We start from the raw sequence: 17012 nt of genomic DNA, 5'->3' as shown, positions 1-17012 counted from the left end.
CTTCTGATAGATTTAAGGAAAAAAAATTAGGGACAAAGCAGTTGAATTTAGCTCTTAATATATAAAAATAACTCATGATGTCATCTCCAATTTAGGCAAAATTCTTTTTTTTTTTTTTTTTTTTTTTTTTTGCCTTTTTTTAGGGCCACATCTGTGGCATATTGAAGTTCCCAGGCTAGGGGTCGAATCGGAGCTACAGCTGCTGGAGGCACCTCCACCACAGTCATAGCAACTTGGGATCTGAGCCATGCCTGCAACCTACATCACAGCTCATGGCAACACTGGATCCCTGACCCACTGAGCAAGGCCAGGGATCGAACCTGTGTCCTCCTGGATGCTAGTCAGGGTCGCTACCCCTTAGCCACGATGGGAACTCTCACAGGCAAAATTCTTTGTCATGAATGTTCAATATTCACAACCAGGACAAAAGATGAAAGTAAAAAGCAGAAAGCTAAGGAGCTTTCAAAGTAGATCTTGAGAAAAAACATTGCCATCATATTTTTTTAAAGGTCTTACAGCATGATATATGATGATTTCCTATGAAAGCTATGGAAATTTTTGCCAAGAGAAATGTAAAAGAGCCAACAAGAGGGAAGTGGCCAAATAGACCACAGTAAATCCGCAGAAGGAATACTCGGCAACTAGTAAGAGGATGATGCAGAAGACCATTTTATCAACTCTGTTCAACGGAAACGTTACACACAGTATATACCTATCTACATAAGATACGTGTATATTTGAAACTGTTAATTATAATTATCTCTCCGGAGTTACAATGCATGTATTTTTCCTTTTCTTCTTTCTTTGTGAGTTTTCCAAATTGCATATGTAAAATATGTGTTTTATATATATGTACATGTTTGTTTTGTTTAAGGTCTGCTGAGCACCTCTTTCGATCAAGCAATATTTGGTAAGTTCTTCCTGCAAAAATCAGATAAGAACAGGACAAACATATGAAACAACTGCTGGGGGACAGAAGCAGACGAGGAAAGGATTTGACATTAATGGATGGCAAATGCCTCTCACATAGTATGTTTAACTACGCAATCCTCGAATGCAATCCTAGGCTGAGGCATTATCACCCTCACTGTATTGTTGAGCAGCCTGTGGCTCAGAGAAGTAAAGGAGCTGACTCGGGGTCACAAAGCTATGAGTGGCCATCCCTGGGACTTGAACTCAGGTCAGCCTGATTCCACGACCTGGGCTCTTTGCATTATAAAATGTTACTTTAGGAATTCCCGTCATGGCGCAGTGGTTAGCGAATCAGACTAGGAACCATAAGGTTGCGGGTTCGGTCCCTGCCCTTGCTCGGTGGGTTAAGGATCCGGTGTTGCCGTGAGCTGTGGTGTAGGTTGCAGACGCGGCTCGGATCCCGCGTTGCTGTGGCTCTGGCGTAGGCCGGTGGCTGCAGCTCCGATTCAACCCCTAGCCTGGGAACCTCCATATGCCGCGGGAGTGGCAAAAAAAAAAAAAAAAAAAAAAAAAGTTACTTTATTCCAACACAAGTCTATGTAGGCCAGAGTAACGCTTTTAAGAAAATGCTGACTACCAGAGTGGTTATGCTTTGCAAGAAACCCCACAACAAAGGAAACATGTCTAAACTCAGAGAATGGAAAAACTGTTCTTTTACAGCACACAGCCTGGCCCCTAAAATTCTCTTAGTTCATCTCCGATACGCTGTCCAGGGCTCTTTTCTCCAAATGCTTTGACTGTCTGATCTTCTCTGTTTTTTGGCAAAACCGTTTGGGCCTTCCACCGATACCTGCTAACAAACACTACAAAACTCAGGGTATGAGGAGACGGCCCTGCTGCAGATAAACGCATTTGAGATGAACTTAGTTCTCCCTCAAATGTGACTTCTTGACATTTTATGAGACATCTTCAATTTCTCAGATTCTATCAACAAGGGCGGTAATACAAATGAACAATTGAAAAAGATTTGCAGTTTCCAAGGTAGCTTTCAGATCTGCTGTATAGCACAGGGAACTATATCCAATTACTTGTGATAGAACGTGATAGAAGATAATATGAGAAAAGAGTATATATACATGTATGACTGGGTCACTTTGCGGCACAGCAGAAATTGACAGAACACTGTGGATCAACTATACTTTAATAAAAAAGATTAAAACAAACAAAAAAACAAAGTATCTTTCGTACCACAGCATCATTTTTTTTTGGTCTTTTTGCTATTTCTTGGGCTGCTCCCACGGCATATGGAGGTTCCCAGGCTAGGGGTTGAATCGGAGCTGCAGCCACCAGCCTACGCCAGAGCCACAGCAACGCGGGATCCGAGCTGCGTCTGCAACCTACACCACAGCTCACGGCAACACCGGATCCTTAACCCACCGAGCAAGGGCAGGGACCGAACCCGCAACCTCATGGTTCCTAGTCTGATTCGTTAACCACTGCGCCACGACGGGAACTCCACCACAGCATCTTAAGGTGGACACCCTTTAGTATCACAGCCTAACTTCCAGCTGTGACAAGGAAGGTGACATGCACCCGCTCATAAGTGGGAGAACAGGGCCTCTGCGGATTGCTTTCTTCTGGAACAATGCTGCCCAAACAGTGATCCCTCAACTGCTCTCTCATCATCTGGGGACTCACCCCAGACCCACTGAACCAGAGGCTCTGAGGGCGGCACCTGGGGACGCAAGATTTAACAAGCACCACCAGTGATGCTGATGAGAAGCTGGCCTGAATTTAAAAGCACTGCTAACAGAGAGTTAGCAAGGCAGATTCTCCTCCAATCACCCTGGGCTTTGACAATGTCTCAGGTCTTGAACGTTCTGGGGCACATTCGAGGCTTGTCAGGACAGAAGGACGGAGAAGCAGTGAACCAGTCACCCAGAGGACAAGCAGCTGTGCAGGCAGCCAGCCGCGTGGAAGTCTCTGCCCTCTGCCACAAGCCCCTTTAGTTCGTCACCTGAGGAAAGCCCACTTACTTGGTCAGGACGATGGAGACGGCGTCGTTGAGAATGCTCTCCCCAAAAACCAGCATGTTGAGCACGGGGTCCACATGAAGGGCGTTGAAAATAGCAATGGTAGCGACTGGATCAACAGCGGAAATTAGGGAGCCAAAGGCAAAGCTGTCAAGGAGAGAAAAGGCCGGGGAAACCCTGTGATGCTTAACCCTGGGTCCACAGAGCAAAACATTCAGGTCAAAGACTGTACGTGGTACAACATAACAGTACACACTGCAGACGAAGTTACAGACGGTGTCTTTTTAAAAAACCTTCCTCACTTACATCATCTGCCAAGCGACACGCTACAAGGAGTTGTCAGGCATGGCCTGGTTTTTCCACTCCAGGTACCGAGACGTTACGTTGATCGAGGACGGAGGGACGATGTCGGCTTAAACACGTGACGGACACCCCAGCCTTCTCGGAGGGCTTCCCCCAAGTGGCCTATGTGTGCTTGGGCTCGATCTCTGCTTTGTCCCTTGCCACCAGGCCACCAGAGTGCCATCTGTGACCGACCCCAGCCTAACATCTAAGAAAGTGCCAAAAATCAGCAGCCACTGCGGCACGCTTCAGGGGTGGGCGGTTTGGGTGGCAGACACCAACACAGTGCTACCTCCCACCAGCCCCACAGCTCTCAGCCCCAGTCCCCGTGAAGGTTAATTACCTCCAACAAATGGGTATTAATTGCCTAATATGTTTCAGGCACTAAGACTAGCGATAACAGCAAACATTCATGTGGCACTTAGCACATTGCAGGCACTGATCTAAGCACTTTACATATAATAACGCAATAATCCACACAGCAACCAGATGAAATGGTACTATTATTGCTCCAATTACACAGGAGAAAACTGAGGGACAATGAGATAAGGAACTTATCCAAGGTCGCACAGCTAAGAAGTGGCAGAACCAGGATCCAAACACAGGTCACCTGACTCAGAGTCTGTGCGCTGCTTAACCACTACACTGGATACAGCGATACCCAGGGGCTAAGGCCAACTTAGAAAATGGCAAGTGTTCCACAGGGTGGGGTGGGAGAGAGAACCTGGCAGGGGGGGTGTAGGGGGATGGGTAGAGGTCACTTAGGTTAGGTGGTCAGGAAAGACCTCTCTGAAGAGATGACATTTATTTGAACAAGGACTTACACGACAAGAGGCAGGTGGCCAAGCCAAGACCGGGTGGCAGTGACAAGAGCACTGGGCGGGAGTAAGGCTGGTTGCCTGAGAAACACAAAAGGGAGCCTGGCAGCTGCGCAGTGAGGGTGAAGGGCTGGAGATGTTGGAGGCTGGGAGGTGGGCAGGGCCAGACCACCTCCGGGCTCTGTAGGCCACCTAAGGAGCCAGATGATCATTTGCCCAGCCCTCCGAGTTCCTACAAGCCCTTGATTCCTGGCACTGCTTTCCTTCTAGCTCAGCTGAATGGTTAGGTCTGCCCCTTTCTGCGACACAAGGCAAAACATGGAGCTGCAAGGGGACGGCCCTAGGTAGAGACATAAGCCAGGGACTATGCATCCGCCCGTCTCCTGCCTCATGAAGCCTGTGGACTGGAGGGAAGAGGAGCTACTGGCCCTGGGGACCAGAGCATGTTCTGTTCACCATACTACTGTCACCAGCAGCCTTCCAGACTTCCATGACTCCGGGATCAGTGAGAAAAGTGCTGGTGGGAGGGGACACTTGGCTGCCTTGCCAGTTACAATTCTCTTTGTAAATCAATATCTGCCATCTAGGAAGTTTCCGCTGTGGCGCAGTAGGTTAATAATTTTGCTTGTCCCTGTGGAGATGCCAGTTCGATCAGCTGGGCACAGTAGGTTAAGGATCCAGCATTGCTGCAGCTGTGGTGTAGGTTGCAGTTCTGGCTCAGATTTGATCCCTGGTCCTGGGAACTTCCATATGCCATGGGGGTGGCCAAAAAAAAAAAAAAAAAAAAAAAAAAAAAAAAAAAAAAAAATCTGGCATTCTGGTTTCCATGGTAGCTCCCTGTGAGTTTGAGTAATGCAAATTCATGGGCCAGCCTCCAGGTCCCAAGCTGAGGAGCAGACCCCAAAAGATGGTCTCAGCTCAGACTTCAGCTCCCAGACCTGCCCTGCCCTCAAAGAGCCTGTCAGTGCCTCACAAGCTGGGACTTTCTTTACCTGCCTCCCCTGTCGCTGGGAGTCCTGGGGGAGGGGGCGTTGTGCTTTAGACCTGGGTGTGCCCCCAGGAGCTGCACTGAGCTAACAGGGGAAGTGGGCAGGAAAGGGAACTCCACCAACGGCTGCCAACCTGGAAGGCTGTGATTTGCTGGCAGCTGGCCTTAAAGCCCTCATTCTGCAACCCAGACACGAGATTCTTGTCTCTCCTCCCCTTCTCTCATTCCCACAGCATCACGACAGACGCCTTGAAGGAAGAAGAATGTCTAAAAAGTGTATCCTGAAGGGAGGGGTGGGAACCTGGGGCCGTGGCCAGTGGTCGTTGGGCACTGACTTTGAGCGGCTTGGCTGGCCCCTCTCTCCATCCCCCGGTAGGTGCAGAGTGACAGCACCCACACCCCCAGTTCTGAAGGGCACTCCAATTTTCCTTTGTGGGCCACCCTCCCCCATCCATGTAGTGTGTGGGGCTCCAGAGGAGGCGGGGGACTCAGCTGGTCAAAGACCGCCATCGCCAGGCCGCCTACCAGCGCACTGGGAACGAGTTGGCCTTCCTGGCAGGGATTGCCAAGGTGAGGGTGACGCCAACCAGGGAACAGCTGAGCTAAGGCAGTGAGAGGAGGGATTCCTGACACCATAGGCCCTAGAGGCTGTTGCCCTGGAAGCCATCAACTCCACAGATACTTCAGTTCTAGGTCTACAAACTTTTTTTTTTTTTTTCCCTAAAACTAGTTCAGTTGCACTGAGACTTGACTGATGTTCCCTGTCACAGTCCCTGTGGCACCCTGAACTGGGAGTCAAAGAGCGGGAACTAGACGATGAACTGATGAAGGGACAGAGGGCTGGAGAGATGGAAAGGTCTGTGTTAAAGGAGATCGAATGACACCGTGACTGTAGAATCTAAATCTAGGTGGTGCTGGGGCTGCCCACTGTACAGTGCTTCACCTTCTCTGTGCGTTTGATTTTTTTTTTTTTTTTTTGCTTTTTAGGGCCGAAACTGTGGCATACGGAAGTTCCCAGACTAGGGGTCAAATTGGAGCTGCAGCCACTGGCCTATACCACAGCCACAGCCACTCGGGATCCAAGTTGCACCTGTGACCTGCACAGCAGCTCACGGCAACGCCGGATCATTAATCCGCTGATCAAGGCCAGGGATGGAACCTGCATCCTCAAGCATACTAGTCAGGTTCCTTTCCGCTGAACCACAAAGGGAACTCCCATGTTTGAAATTTTAATTAAAAAGTTGGGGAAATGTTTTGTATAAACCATACAACACATTCAGAATCTACGCTGGGGCACAGTATTTCTGACAGTGAAAGGGAAAGTCTGAAATATGAACGGCCTGAATTATGGAGAGGTCTGAATCTAAGCAGCCACTTAATCTTGTTGTGTGAACTAATTCAGGGCATAACTATGAGTGAACCAACTGATGCACTCTACGCTGACAGAGTAAAATCTTCTGGGCAACAGGAGTTATTTCCGTATTTTTCTATAGTGCAGAAGTCTGTGGGTTTCAGGTTTGATCTGCATGGCATTTTGAAAAATGGATTAAGTTGTCAACATTTAAAAACGTGAAAATTCCCCATTAAAATCTAGAAACTTGACCTCTTTGGGGAAAAAACAATTAAGTATCTGGTTATTGTGGGCCTCTGTTCCCACATGATAATTACTAGGTGGAGCTGAGAAGTGGCTGAACCCTTCAGACGCTGTGGGCTCTCTGGTTCACCACTGTCGCCACCTCTAGACACACACCTCGCCGGCTTCCCGCTGCTAAGGGCTCTGCCAGGCCCTGCAGCTGTGTGGGTGTGCGACTGCTGGCTAATTTCCCCAGAGCGCCCCCCGCTTCCGAGGGACGGTCACTTTCTAACAGGAAAGGAAATGTCTGCACACACGGAGAGAAATTCCGCCTGGCTCTTACTCTGCTTGTCCGGGGGGCCAATGAACCCTTTTACGCCTTTCTTCCTGAGCACCCCAACCTTCGCTTGAATTCAACTTCACAAGGACTTGTCAAGCGCTTTTTACATGTCCAACCAGCTGCCCCAAACAGGCTGAAGGACTGAAAAAGGTGACATCTTCACATTGACCAGCTTTTCAGTTGCAAAATACCTACAAAATGCGGGGCGGGGGGCATCAGTTCTGTTTTGCTTCCAGTCCCTTGTGGGACAGGAACGTGATGTTCTCGACTTGTTTTTCTATCAAGACTATCCTACAACACGCACTTTGAAATTTGTGTTCCTGGGGAGAAATGAGCTTGGACGTGATGTTATCAGAGGCACGCTTCTCACAAAAACGGCTCCAAGATTCTAATCCCCGAGCTGCTGCTAAAGGCTGTAAGCTCTGGCTGGCGCAATGAAAGAGACCGGGGGCTGAGCGCCCGGCCCCTCTTCTGAGCGCCGCAGTTTGCTCCTGGTAGGAACACTCAGCGAGGCCGCACGCCCCCTGGACTTCTCAGAGAGAGGGAAGCCAGGCTGCACTCTACGTATGCACTTTTTAACACCAGGTCTGGTACCTTCCAAGAGATAACTGCCCAGGCTGCTTCTTGCTAAGGCGACTATGGAAATTCCCGGATTGGGCTCCAGACAGAAGTTCTGAATGCCCGATGGAGTGGCTGCAGACTGAGAAGGACACCCACGACATGGCCCTTGGCCCTGCCTGCTTCCCTCACCTCACCCTGCCCCCTGGGTGGGGTTCCAGAGTAAAGATCCACTCCCCCCCCACCCCAATCTATCAAGAAGACAACTCTTCATTATGGCCACGGAAAAGCCTTAGAAATGAGCTGAAGATGATTCTTAATAAAAGGACAATGGTTCAGTGTGTGGGTGTGGGTGTGGGTGTGGGGGCCATGGTTACCTAACCAGAGTTATTCCCTTCAAAGCTGAAACTAAATCAATTGTTTCAATCAGCAACCCTCTGATTAGAGATCTTCAAAATTCCTCCATGTTTTCGACTCATTCCAGAGACACAAATTAATTCAGAATAGATTCTACAGCAGAAATCATCGGCAAAACAAAGAGAGAATAGAGAAGCACCACACCCAGGAATCAACGTGGAGAAAACGCTTCCCCAGTCAGAAAAGTAGCCACATGGGTGTTACAGTATGAAAGATTTACCTGTCTGTCATGTTGAGTTTAGAGATTACATCAGCCTGTAAAATAAAGCACACAAACACACAGACACACACACACAAAAAAACCCCTGTAGAACAGCCAAGAAGATTAAAATGTCCATTAGTGCTTTACTACAAACTAATATGGACATTAATCTTCAGTCCTCAAACCACGTGAAAAATAAACTCTAAGTTTCAGTTTAAGCATGCATTTGATCATACAATAAAAGTATGACAAAGAATGCTACATTTGTCAAGCCAAACTAACTAGTTTTCTTCTCAAACACGTCTGACACATGCAGGAGAAATCTGCCGGTCACTGTGAGACCTGACTCTTAAACTTCATTTGCAGAACTGGGGCAGACAAACTTTCTGCAACTGACCATATTGGAAGAGAACTGAGACATGCAGAGACATGCAGAAGGCAAAACTACAGATGCCACCTTCCTAGGTAGGTCTGGTTTAAGTTAATTCAAGGTATAAAACTCAACTGGTGACACCGGGAATTGGCTTAGCAATGGTGGGAAATCCAGGGTAAATAACTCTACAGGAGGAACAGCTTAGAACTGAGTGAACACATTCAGAATCATCCTTGATCTTTAAAATCCAAAATTTTTATTAATGGAAAACTGTGTTTAACACTAATTCAGTCTGATAACATAACTGATATTGTTATAATTTGAAGGTAATACAGTCTGCTTTATTGTCAGGTATTACGACTTAAGACAATACTGATTTGCAAATAAGATCAAACATTTTGGAGATTACAGAAAAGATCCACTCAATTCCAGACACCAAAGCTTCTCGAGGGCACTTAGAGACAACTTTAGCATGCCTTTACTGTGCCTTGTTTGAGTTTGGATTTCTTTGCAGGAGAGTATTTACCTTGACGGTGAAAGCCGGGCCCCATGAGGTGTCCCTACCCCACTTCACTGCAAGAGCGCTAAGAATGTAAGGTTTTCAAAATTTTTCAGAGATGTTTTTCTTACCTGACCCAGAAAATAAATTCCTCCACCTACTACAAAAGCAGAAATTGCTGTACCAAAAACAGCAAATAGGGTGATAGAACCAATATTTTGAAAGAAGTTACCCTGTTTGAGAGAGCAGAAATGAGACAAATGATTAGAAAAGCTGGTCCAGTCCGCAGAAGTGTGGCCCCCCACACCTGGCCCTCCTCACACCTGATTCTCTGTACAGGGCACCACCTCCCCCCTCGGCTGGCAAGCTGGAAGCCTGGCGTCTTCCCTCTCCCTACTTCTAACACAGGTCCTGTGGTTTTTGCCTTCCCCACGTCACTCGCATTGCCCTGTTTCACCCACGTCATCGCCAACACCACTGGCCTTGCCAAACATGCCATAATTTCTCCCCTGGACCACTGCAGTAGCTTCAAACAAGTCTCAACCATTCCTGACCCCTGCCCTCTGTTCTCCAAGGGCTTCTAGAATGATCATTGCCAAAGATAAATGTGACTGTGCTCTGACCCTAACTTCTACTCAAAATGCTGCTAAAACCCAATCAAAGCCTGGATGGTTCCACCCTTGTGAAGGCCTCTAACCTCCTCTTTGTTCTCTGGGTTCTAGTCACACTGGTAGCTTTTTGTTCTTCAAACACATCATCTTCCCTGGGCTTGGACCACTCTTCCTTCCCTTTGCTTGTCATCCTAAGACCTCAGGACATTTTGGCTCTTCCTGAGGGAAGCCTTCTCTGATCCCTTAGCCAAGTCAGATCCTATTCTATGCACTCAATGCAAAATGACTCTCTCCTGGTATCACCTGACATGGCTGAAATTTTACATTTATTTATGTAACTATTTGACTGGTACCTGTCTTTCCCACTAGGCTGCAGGCTCAATAGGGGCAATGACCACACCTGATTTGTACAACACAGTCCCTGGCACAATGCCTGTCAGATGGAAGATGCCCAATGAACAGGTACTAAAGGAATTAACTGTGTTTCATGTGATCAAAGGCCAAAGCTTATATAATTCTAATTTTTCAGTTAATTAAGGTGAGTTACTACAAAGAATGTCAAGATATAGCTTATACTATCAAAAAACGCTTTTTTGCTGCCCACATCTTTTAGATAATTTTATTTCACTCTATTAGTATCATCACCAAATATGACAGATTAAAATATATTTCCACTTATACTTTATAGCATTTAAGAGAAAATATTTACGTCTAAGCAGCGTGGTGACATCTTTTAAATTTCCATAAAATTAGGAATATTAAGCCATTCATTAGAATTAAGCTTGATGATCCATGATTGTGGGCTTGGACAAGGAATCCCATCCTTTTGCTCAGAAATTGTCAAGCCATAGATAACAGGAACTGATACTTTAAAAGCTCATTTTAAAAGACTGTCCTTGGCTCAACACTGACAGCTCACTAAGCTTTTCCCTTCAGGAAGTTTCTTTGTTTCATTTGTTGCAATTTTGATTTGGCTGCCCATAATCTAACATTCAATTATACTGTTTGGCATATCAATCTTTAGCACACAAAGAACTTTAAGATAACTCAAGGCAAACACAATGATTTGGTTTCTTTCTAAACAAAAGGCTTTTATCTGTGAGTTTTTCTTTGCAAAGAGCTGCTTTATTTTGTTATTTAAAAACAGATTACACTAAGTCTTGGTCTGTTAATAGGAATCTAATTCTGATATAATTTATGTAGTTGGATAAACTGGATGTTAAAAAGGTATTCAATTCAAGTTATCCCACTACAAGAACTTTCTTTTGCTACATAAAGCAAATATATCTGCTTCTTTCTGACATAATTAATATTCTATTCTTTGTATGGTACTAATAATTTAAAGAAACAAATAGCTGCCTATGTAATGCATATCAACTGATGATAATCTTACTGAAATTTTTATTCCAAGTTCAAATTTACATCAGCAAATACAGCAATATTAAAACATTCAAAGTTGATTTCCTTGAAATCCCTATCAAATTACCAAGGACATTTTTCACGGAACTTGAACAAAATATTTTAAAGATTGTTTGGAAGCATGAAAGACCCAGAATAGCCAAAGACATCCTGAAAAAGAAAAATGGAGCTGGAGGAATCAGGCTCCCGGACTTCAGACTATACCACAAAGCAACAGTCATCAAAACGATATGGTACTGGCACAAAGACAGAAATATAGATCAGTGGAACAGGATAGAAAGCCCTGAATTAAACCCATGCACCTACAGCCAACTAATCTATGACAAAGGAGGCAAGAATATACAATGAAGAAAAGACAGTTTGTTCAATAAGTGGTGCTGGGAAAACTGGACAGCCACATGGAAAAGAATGAAATTAGAACACTCCCTAACACCATACACAAAAATAAACTCAAAATGGATTAAAGACCTAGATATAAGACCAGACACTATAAAACTCTTAGAGGAAAACACAGGCCAAACATTCCCCAATGTAAAAGACAGCAACATCTTCTCAGATCCACCTCTTAGGGTAATGACAGTAAAAATGAAAATAAACAAATGGGACTTAATTAAACTTAAAAGTTTCTGCACAGCAAAGGAAACCCTAAACAAAATGAAAAGAACCCACAGAATGGGAGAAAATCTTTGAAAATGAATCAACTGACAAGTGATTAATAGCCAAAATTTTATAAACACCTTCTGTAACTCAATACCAAAAAAAACAAACAACCCCATCAAAAAATGGGCAGAAGATCTAAACAGACAATTCTCCAAAGACATACAGATGGCCAAAAAACACATGAAAAGATGTTCAACATTCCTCATTATTAGAGAAATGCAAGTCAAAACCACTATGAGGAACCACCTTACACCAGCCAGAATGGCCATCATCAAAAAGTCTACAAACAATAAGTGCTGGAGAGGGTGTGGAGAAAGAGGAACCCTATTACACTGTTGGTGGGATTGTAAATTGGTGCAACCACTGTGGAAAACAGTATGGAGATGCCTCAGAAAACTAAAAATAAAACTACCATTGGATCCAGCAATCCCACCTCGGGCATCTTTCCAGAGAAAACCATGACTCACAAAGACACATGTACTCCAATGTTCATTGCAGCACTATTTTCAATAGCCAAGACATGGAAACAACCTAAATGTCCATTGACAGAGGAGTGGATCAAGAAGATGTGGTACAGGAGTTCCCGTCGTGGCGCAGTGGTTAACGAATCCGACTAGGAACCATGAGGTTGCGGGTTCGGTCCCTGCCCTTGCTCAGTGGGTTAACGATCTGGCGTTGCCGTGAGCTGTGGTGTAGGTTGCAGACACGGCTCGGATCCCGCATTGCTGTGGCTCTGGCGTAGGCCGGTGGCTACAGCTCCGATTTGACCCCTAGCCTGGGAACCTCCATATGCCGCGGGAGCGGCCCAAGAAATAGCAACAACAACAAAGACAAAAAGACAAAAAGACAAAAAAAAAAAAAAGAAGATGTGGTACATATACACAGTGGAATATTACTCAGCCATTAAAAGGAAAGAAATACTGGCATTTTTAGCAACATGGATGGACCTAGAAATTATCATGCTAAGTGAAGTCAATCAGACAATGAGACATCAACATCAAATGCTATCACTGACATGTGGAATCTGAAAAAAGGACAGACTGAACTTCTTTGCAGAACAGATACTGACTCACAGACTTTGAAAAACTTATGGTTTCCAAAGGAGACAGTTCGGGGGGTGGGGGATGTGCTGGGGTTGTGGGATGGAAATCCTATAAAATTGGATTGTGACGATCTTTGTAAACTATAAATGTAATAAATTCATTGAGTAAAAAAAAATAATAATAATAAAACAGAAAAAAAAACCCCAAAAATCAAAGTTGACTTCCTATCTTCTTTGGGGAAGGGCAGGCAGTGGACAGAAGTCTCTGAACTCCCATTTCCAACCCACACTAGTCCCTTTCACATAATTTGTCACATTTTTTTGTTGGAAAGCTGTCAAAATTTTTTCCGAAAAAATTTCTTTTAAGAAACTACTGGAGTTCCCTGGTGGCCTACCAGGTTATGGATCTGGTATTGCCACTGCAGTGGCTTGAGTCACTGCTGGGGCACAAGAATAGATTCCAGGGCCAGGTACTTCCGGCATGCCTTAGGCATGGCCAAAAAGAGAAACTACTATTTTCCTCAAATTTTGAGTGAAAGAAGCTGGATTATATTTTATTTTTTGGCTGCACCTGCAGCATGTGGAAGTTCTTAGGCCAGGGATCAAACCTGGGCAATAGCAGCAACCTGAGCCACTGAAGTGACAACACTGGGTCCTTAACCTGCTGCACCACAAGAGAACTCCAACTATTTTTCTCAAATTTTGAATGTTTATTTCCCCTCCATCCATAAAAATTAGAAAATAAAACTTTGCACGCTCTAAAATAATAATCTAAGTCATGTTAAGTCAAAATCAAATCATTTTCCTCAACATTGTTTTGAAGTATTTTCACAATCTTCTTACAATTCTTTTAAGATTTGTTCACAAAATGAAAGAGTGAAAGGCACTGACCTTCAATTCCTTCTTGCTTGTTTTCTAACATTTGATGTCAATAATGGTTTATAAGATGTGAGTTTTTTTATTTTTTTACATATTTTTTTGTCTTTTTGCCTTTTTTTCTAGGGCTGTTTCCCACGGCATATGGAGGTTCCCAGGCTAGGGGTCTAATCGGAGCTGTAGCCACCAGCCTACGCCAGAGCCACAGCAACGCGGGATCCGAGCTTCGTCTGCAACCTACACCACAGCTCACGGCAATGCCGGATCCTTAACCCACTGAGCAAGGCCAGGGATTGAACCTGCAACCTCATGGTTCCTAGTCGGATTTGTTAACTACTGAGCCACGACGGTAACTCCAAGATGTGGGTTTTTTTTAACATTAAACTTCCTTTTCACTTTTTCCTTTGATTGATGTATAATAAAATAACAACTTTTAAAAATCTGTGAGTTCCCGTTATGGTGTGGCGGAAATGAATCTGACTAGGAACCGTGAGGTTGCAGGTTTAATCCCTGGCCTCGCCCAGTGGGTTAAGGATCTGGCGTTGCCATGAGCTGTGGTGTAGGTCATAGACACAACTTGAATCCCGCATTGCTGTGGCTCTGGGATAGGCCGGCAGCTGTAGCTCCGATTAGACCCCTAGCCTGGGAACCTCCAAATGCTGCGGGTGTGGCTCTAGAAAGACACACACACACAAAAAATCTGGCTTGCACATCTTAGAATAATTTTGCTTTGTATCCAGGTAGAAAATGAAAAAGTTAATTTGTATGTTTTTACCAAAATTCTCATGACAAATTTAACTCTCAAGTTTATTATTATTAATAATAATACTAGTTATATTTTATAACAAGAAGCACTACCGATTATTTAATGTGCTGGATAGTGCTTTGCACACGTTCTTTCATCTAATGTAAATCTGTCTGTCTCTCTTTTTTTTCTTTTGCTTCTTAGGGTACCCATGGCATATGGAGGTTCCCAGGCTAGGGGTCTAATTGGAGCTACAGCTGCTGGCCAACACCACAGCCTCAGCAACACGGGATCCAGGCCATATCTGTGACCTACGCCATAGCTCATGGCAACGCTGGACCCTTAACCTACTGAGCGAGGCCGGAGATTGAACCCGCAACCTCATGGCTCCTGGTCGGATTCGTTTCTGCTGCTCCATGATGGGAACTCCTAATGTAAATCTCAAAGCAACCTAGCAGGTAGGATTTGGGGGACCTTTTTTTGTTTTTCGTTTTTAATTTCTACTCAACTCAAAAAGAACCTGTAGAGGGCAGCGCATGATTAGACCTAAGTCTCTCTGGCTCCAAAGTCCAGGCTCTTTCCTCTCTCCAAAGAGAGGCCAAACTTAGTCCTTCTAATCTTCCTAGGTTTTTTTTAAAATCACATGTATAAAATAACTGATGTATTACTAATATTTTACATTGAATCACCTTCTTATTTTGAAACGTAAATTTCTTCAAACTTCTATTTTAAAAAAACTCAAGACAAGGAAAAGACTCAGGTAGACACACCAACTGGGTTAAAATGAGAAGCTCTTGCCCAGGCAGCAAGAGCACCCTGAGCTTGGAGGACTGAGACCAGAAATGCCAGAGCAAAGCAGAGAACCAGACAGTGGCCAATGATGCTCCTCTCCGGGGGGCGTAGCTGAGAATGGGCGGAGCTACTGTGGGAGAAGGTGAATGGGCCAGGAGGAGCTGGAAGACCAGGGGAAAGGGCGGAGCTCCAGTGTGGTGAGGAGAAGCTGGGCCAGGGACAGACGGGGAAGGAATGGAGCGCGAGGGTCAGAGGGGACGTCAGCTGGGAGCTGAAGCTTAGGGCAGGGCACTGAGAGGGGAGACACTGAAGGACGGATGGGTCCAAGGAGGAAGGAAGGCTCAATTCGATGAGCTAAAAGACCAATAGGCTGGGGGCTCTGTCCCAGTCATCCCAGGACACAGTCTGTCCTCATAACACGGGTCAGTCTGTGTCCAAGAGGAGACAATGTAACATCCGTGCACCAGTGACCACACTCTGGCCATCTCTTCCTAGGCAAAGCTCCCCCTACGGAAAATACTAGCTTAATAAGCCACACTGCCTGAACCCATGAAAGCAGCCCACTGACCGTGTTTGGGCCATAAGTCAGCTGGACAGTCCAGCTTCTACCACACACCCCAGGGTGTTCACAGAGACACCCCTGCCGAAAAGTAACACCCAAGCTCTTAAGGAACTTGCCTCACGAACATGGGAAGCTGGGCACCCAGACCAAAGACATTACCGTAAGCCTGAGTCTTACCTTGTGTAATGAATATCCTGACTCAAATATAATAGGTGGAAGCAAGAGGAGGAAAAACATATTTGGACGAAACATTTCTTCCTCCTGTAAATATAAAATGAGTATTTTCAGAGGCGTGAAATTTACGTAATTAAGAAATATATCCATCAGTGAAGAGCCAAAGCAATTGTTCTCTTAGAACCTGGCCCAGTAGAAACATCCAATGTTAAAATCACTACCTGATAATAAAATCAAACAGAAGGGATGACAAAAGCAAACAAACATGAATAAACAACCACCTCAAAACAAAACCTACATTTAAAAATGTAGGACAGAGGAGTTCCCATCCTGGCCCAGCAGTTAATGAACCTGACTAGCATCCATGAGGGCGCAGGTTCGATCCCTGGACTCGCTCAGTGGGTTAAGGATTCGGCGTTGCCACGAGCTGTGGTGTAGGTTGCAGGTGCAGCTCGGATCTGTTGTTGCTGTGGCTGTGGTGTAGGGTTAGGGTTAGGGTTAACCTAATTGCAGCTGCAGCTCCAATTCTACCCCTAGTCTGAGAAACTCCACATGCCACAAGTGCGGGCCCTAAATGACAAAAATACATTAAAATCAATCAATCAATCAATCATTAAAAATTAAGGCAAATGATTTTTAAAAGGTGACCAGAGAAATGAACAGAATGAGTCACTTCCAGACACACGGTAGTATGCTTTTTATTCGTATGAAGAACATTAATTTTAATATAGAAACATTTCAATTCAAATAGAGTACTTTTATTTGTTTTGTGTTTTTTTTTTTTTTTTTTTTTTTTTTGTCTTTTTGCCTTTTCTAGGGCCGCTCCCACGGCATATGGAGGTTCCCAGGCCAGGGTCTAATCAGAGCTGCGGCTGCCAGCCTACACCACAGCCACAGCAAGGTGGGATCCTTAACCCACTGAGCGAGGCCAGGGATCGAACCTGCAACCTCATGGTTCCTAGTCAGGTTCGTTAACCATTGCGCCACGATGGGAACTCCGAAATAGAGTACTTTTAAAGACAAGTCCACAAATTGGATTCCGCTAGGAAAAAGGTAACTGTAAGCCCTAAAACAAC

General features: G+C 45.0%; 1 protein-coding gene and 1 long non-coding RNA gene across 28 annotated transcripts in view; one reads left to right on the top strand and one right to left on the bottom strand.

The window, feature by feature from the left end:
• SLC9A8 (solute carrier family 9 member A8) overlaps positions 1-17012 on the bottom strand; it is a 75950-nt gene that overhangs the window by 28215 nt on the left and 30723 nt on the right. For 10 of the 27 annotated variants that reach the window (XR_014832522.1, XR_014832523.1, XR_014832525.1 and 7 more), the window contains 4 exons: positions 15940-16023; positions 9187-9288; positions 8202-8236; positions 2949-3092 (listed from right to left, as the gene is read on the bottom strand). Coding sequence is in view for 10 of the 27 variants with exons in the window: in XM_085004214.1 (XP_084860340.1) it covers positions 2949-3092; positions 8202-8236; positions 9187-9288; positions 15940-16023 (365 nt within the window). In the remaining 17 variants the exon portion in view is untranslated. Of the gene's footprint in view, positions 1-2948; positions 3093-8201; positions 8287-9186; positions 9289-15939; positions 16024-17012 lie in introns of those variants that run through there. The other 17 variants (XR_014832533.1, XR_014832526.1, XR_014832529.1 and 14 more) reach the window with 4 other exon arrangements.
• LOC146395364 (uncharacterized) lies at positions 105-5674 on the top strand. Its single transcript, XR_014832586.1, has 2 exons — positions 105-1251; positions 2437-5674. It is a non-coding gene; the product is annotated as an uncharacterized LOC146395364 (long non-coding RNA).

The sequence above is a fragment of the Sus scrofa genome, chromosome 17 (assembly GCF_054392235.1).
Source record: "Sus scrofa isolate SSC_HxYL_T2T_F1_AM1 chromosome 17, Sscrofa_HxYL_maternal_Yorkshire_Landrace_v2.0, whole genome shotgun sequence".
Taxonomy (NCBI): domain Eukaryota; kingdom Metazoa; phylum Chordata; class Mammalia; order Artiodactyla; family Suidae; genus Sus; species Sus scrofa.
Note: the sequence above shows the minus strand (reverse complement) of the source record. Positions and strands in the feature narration are given on the sequence as shown.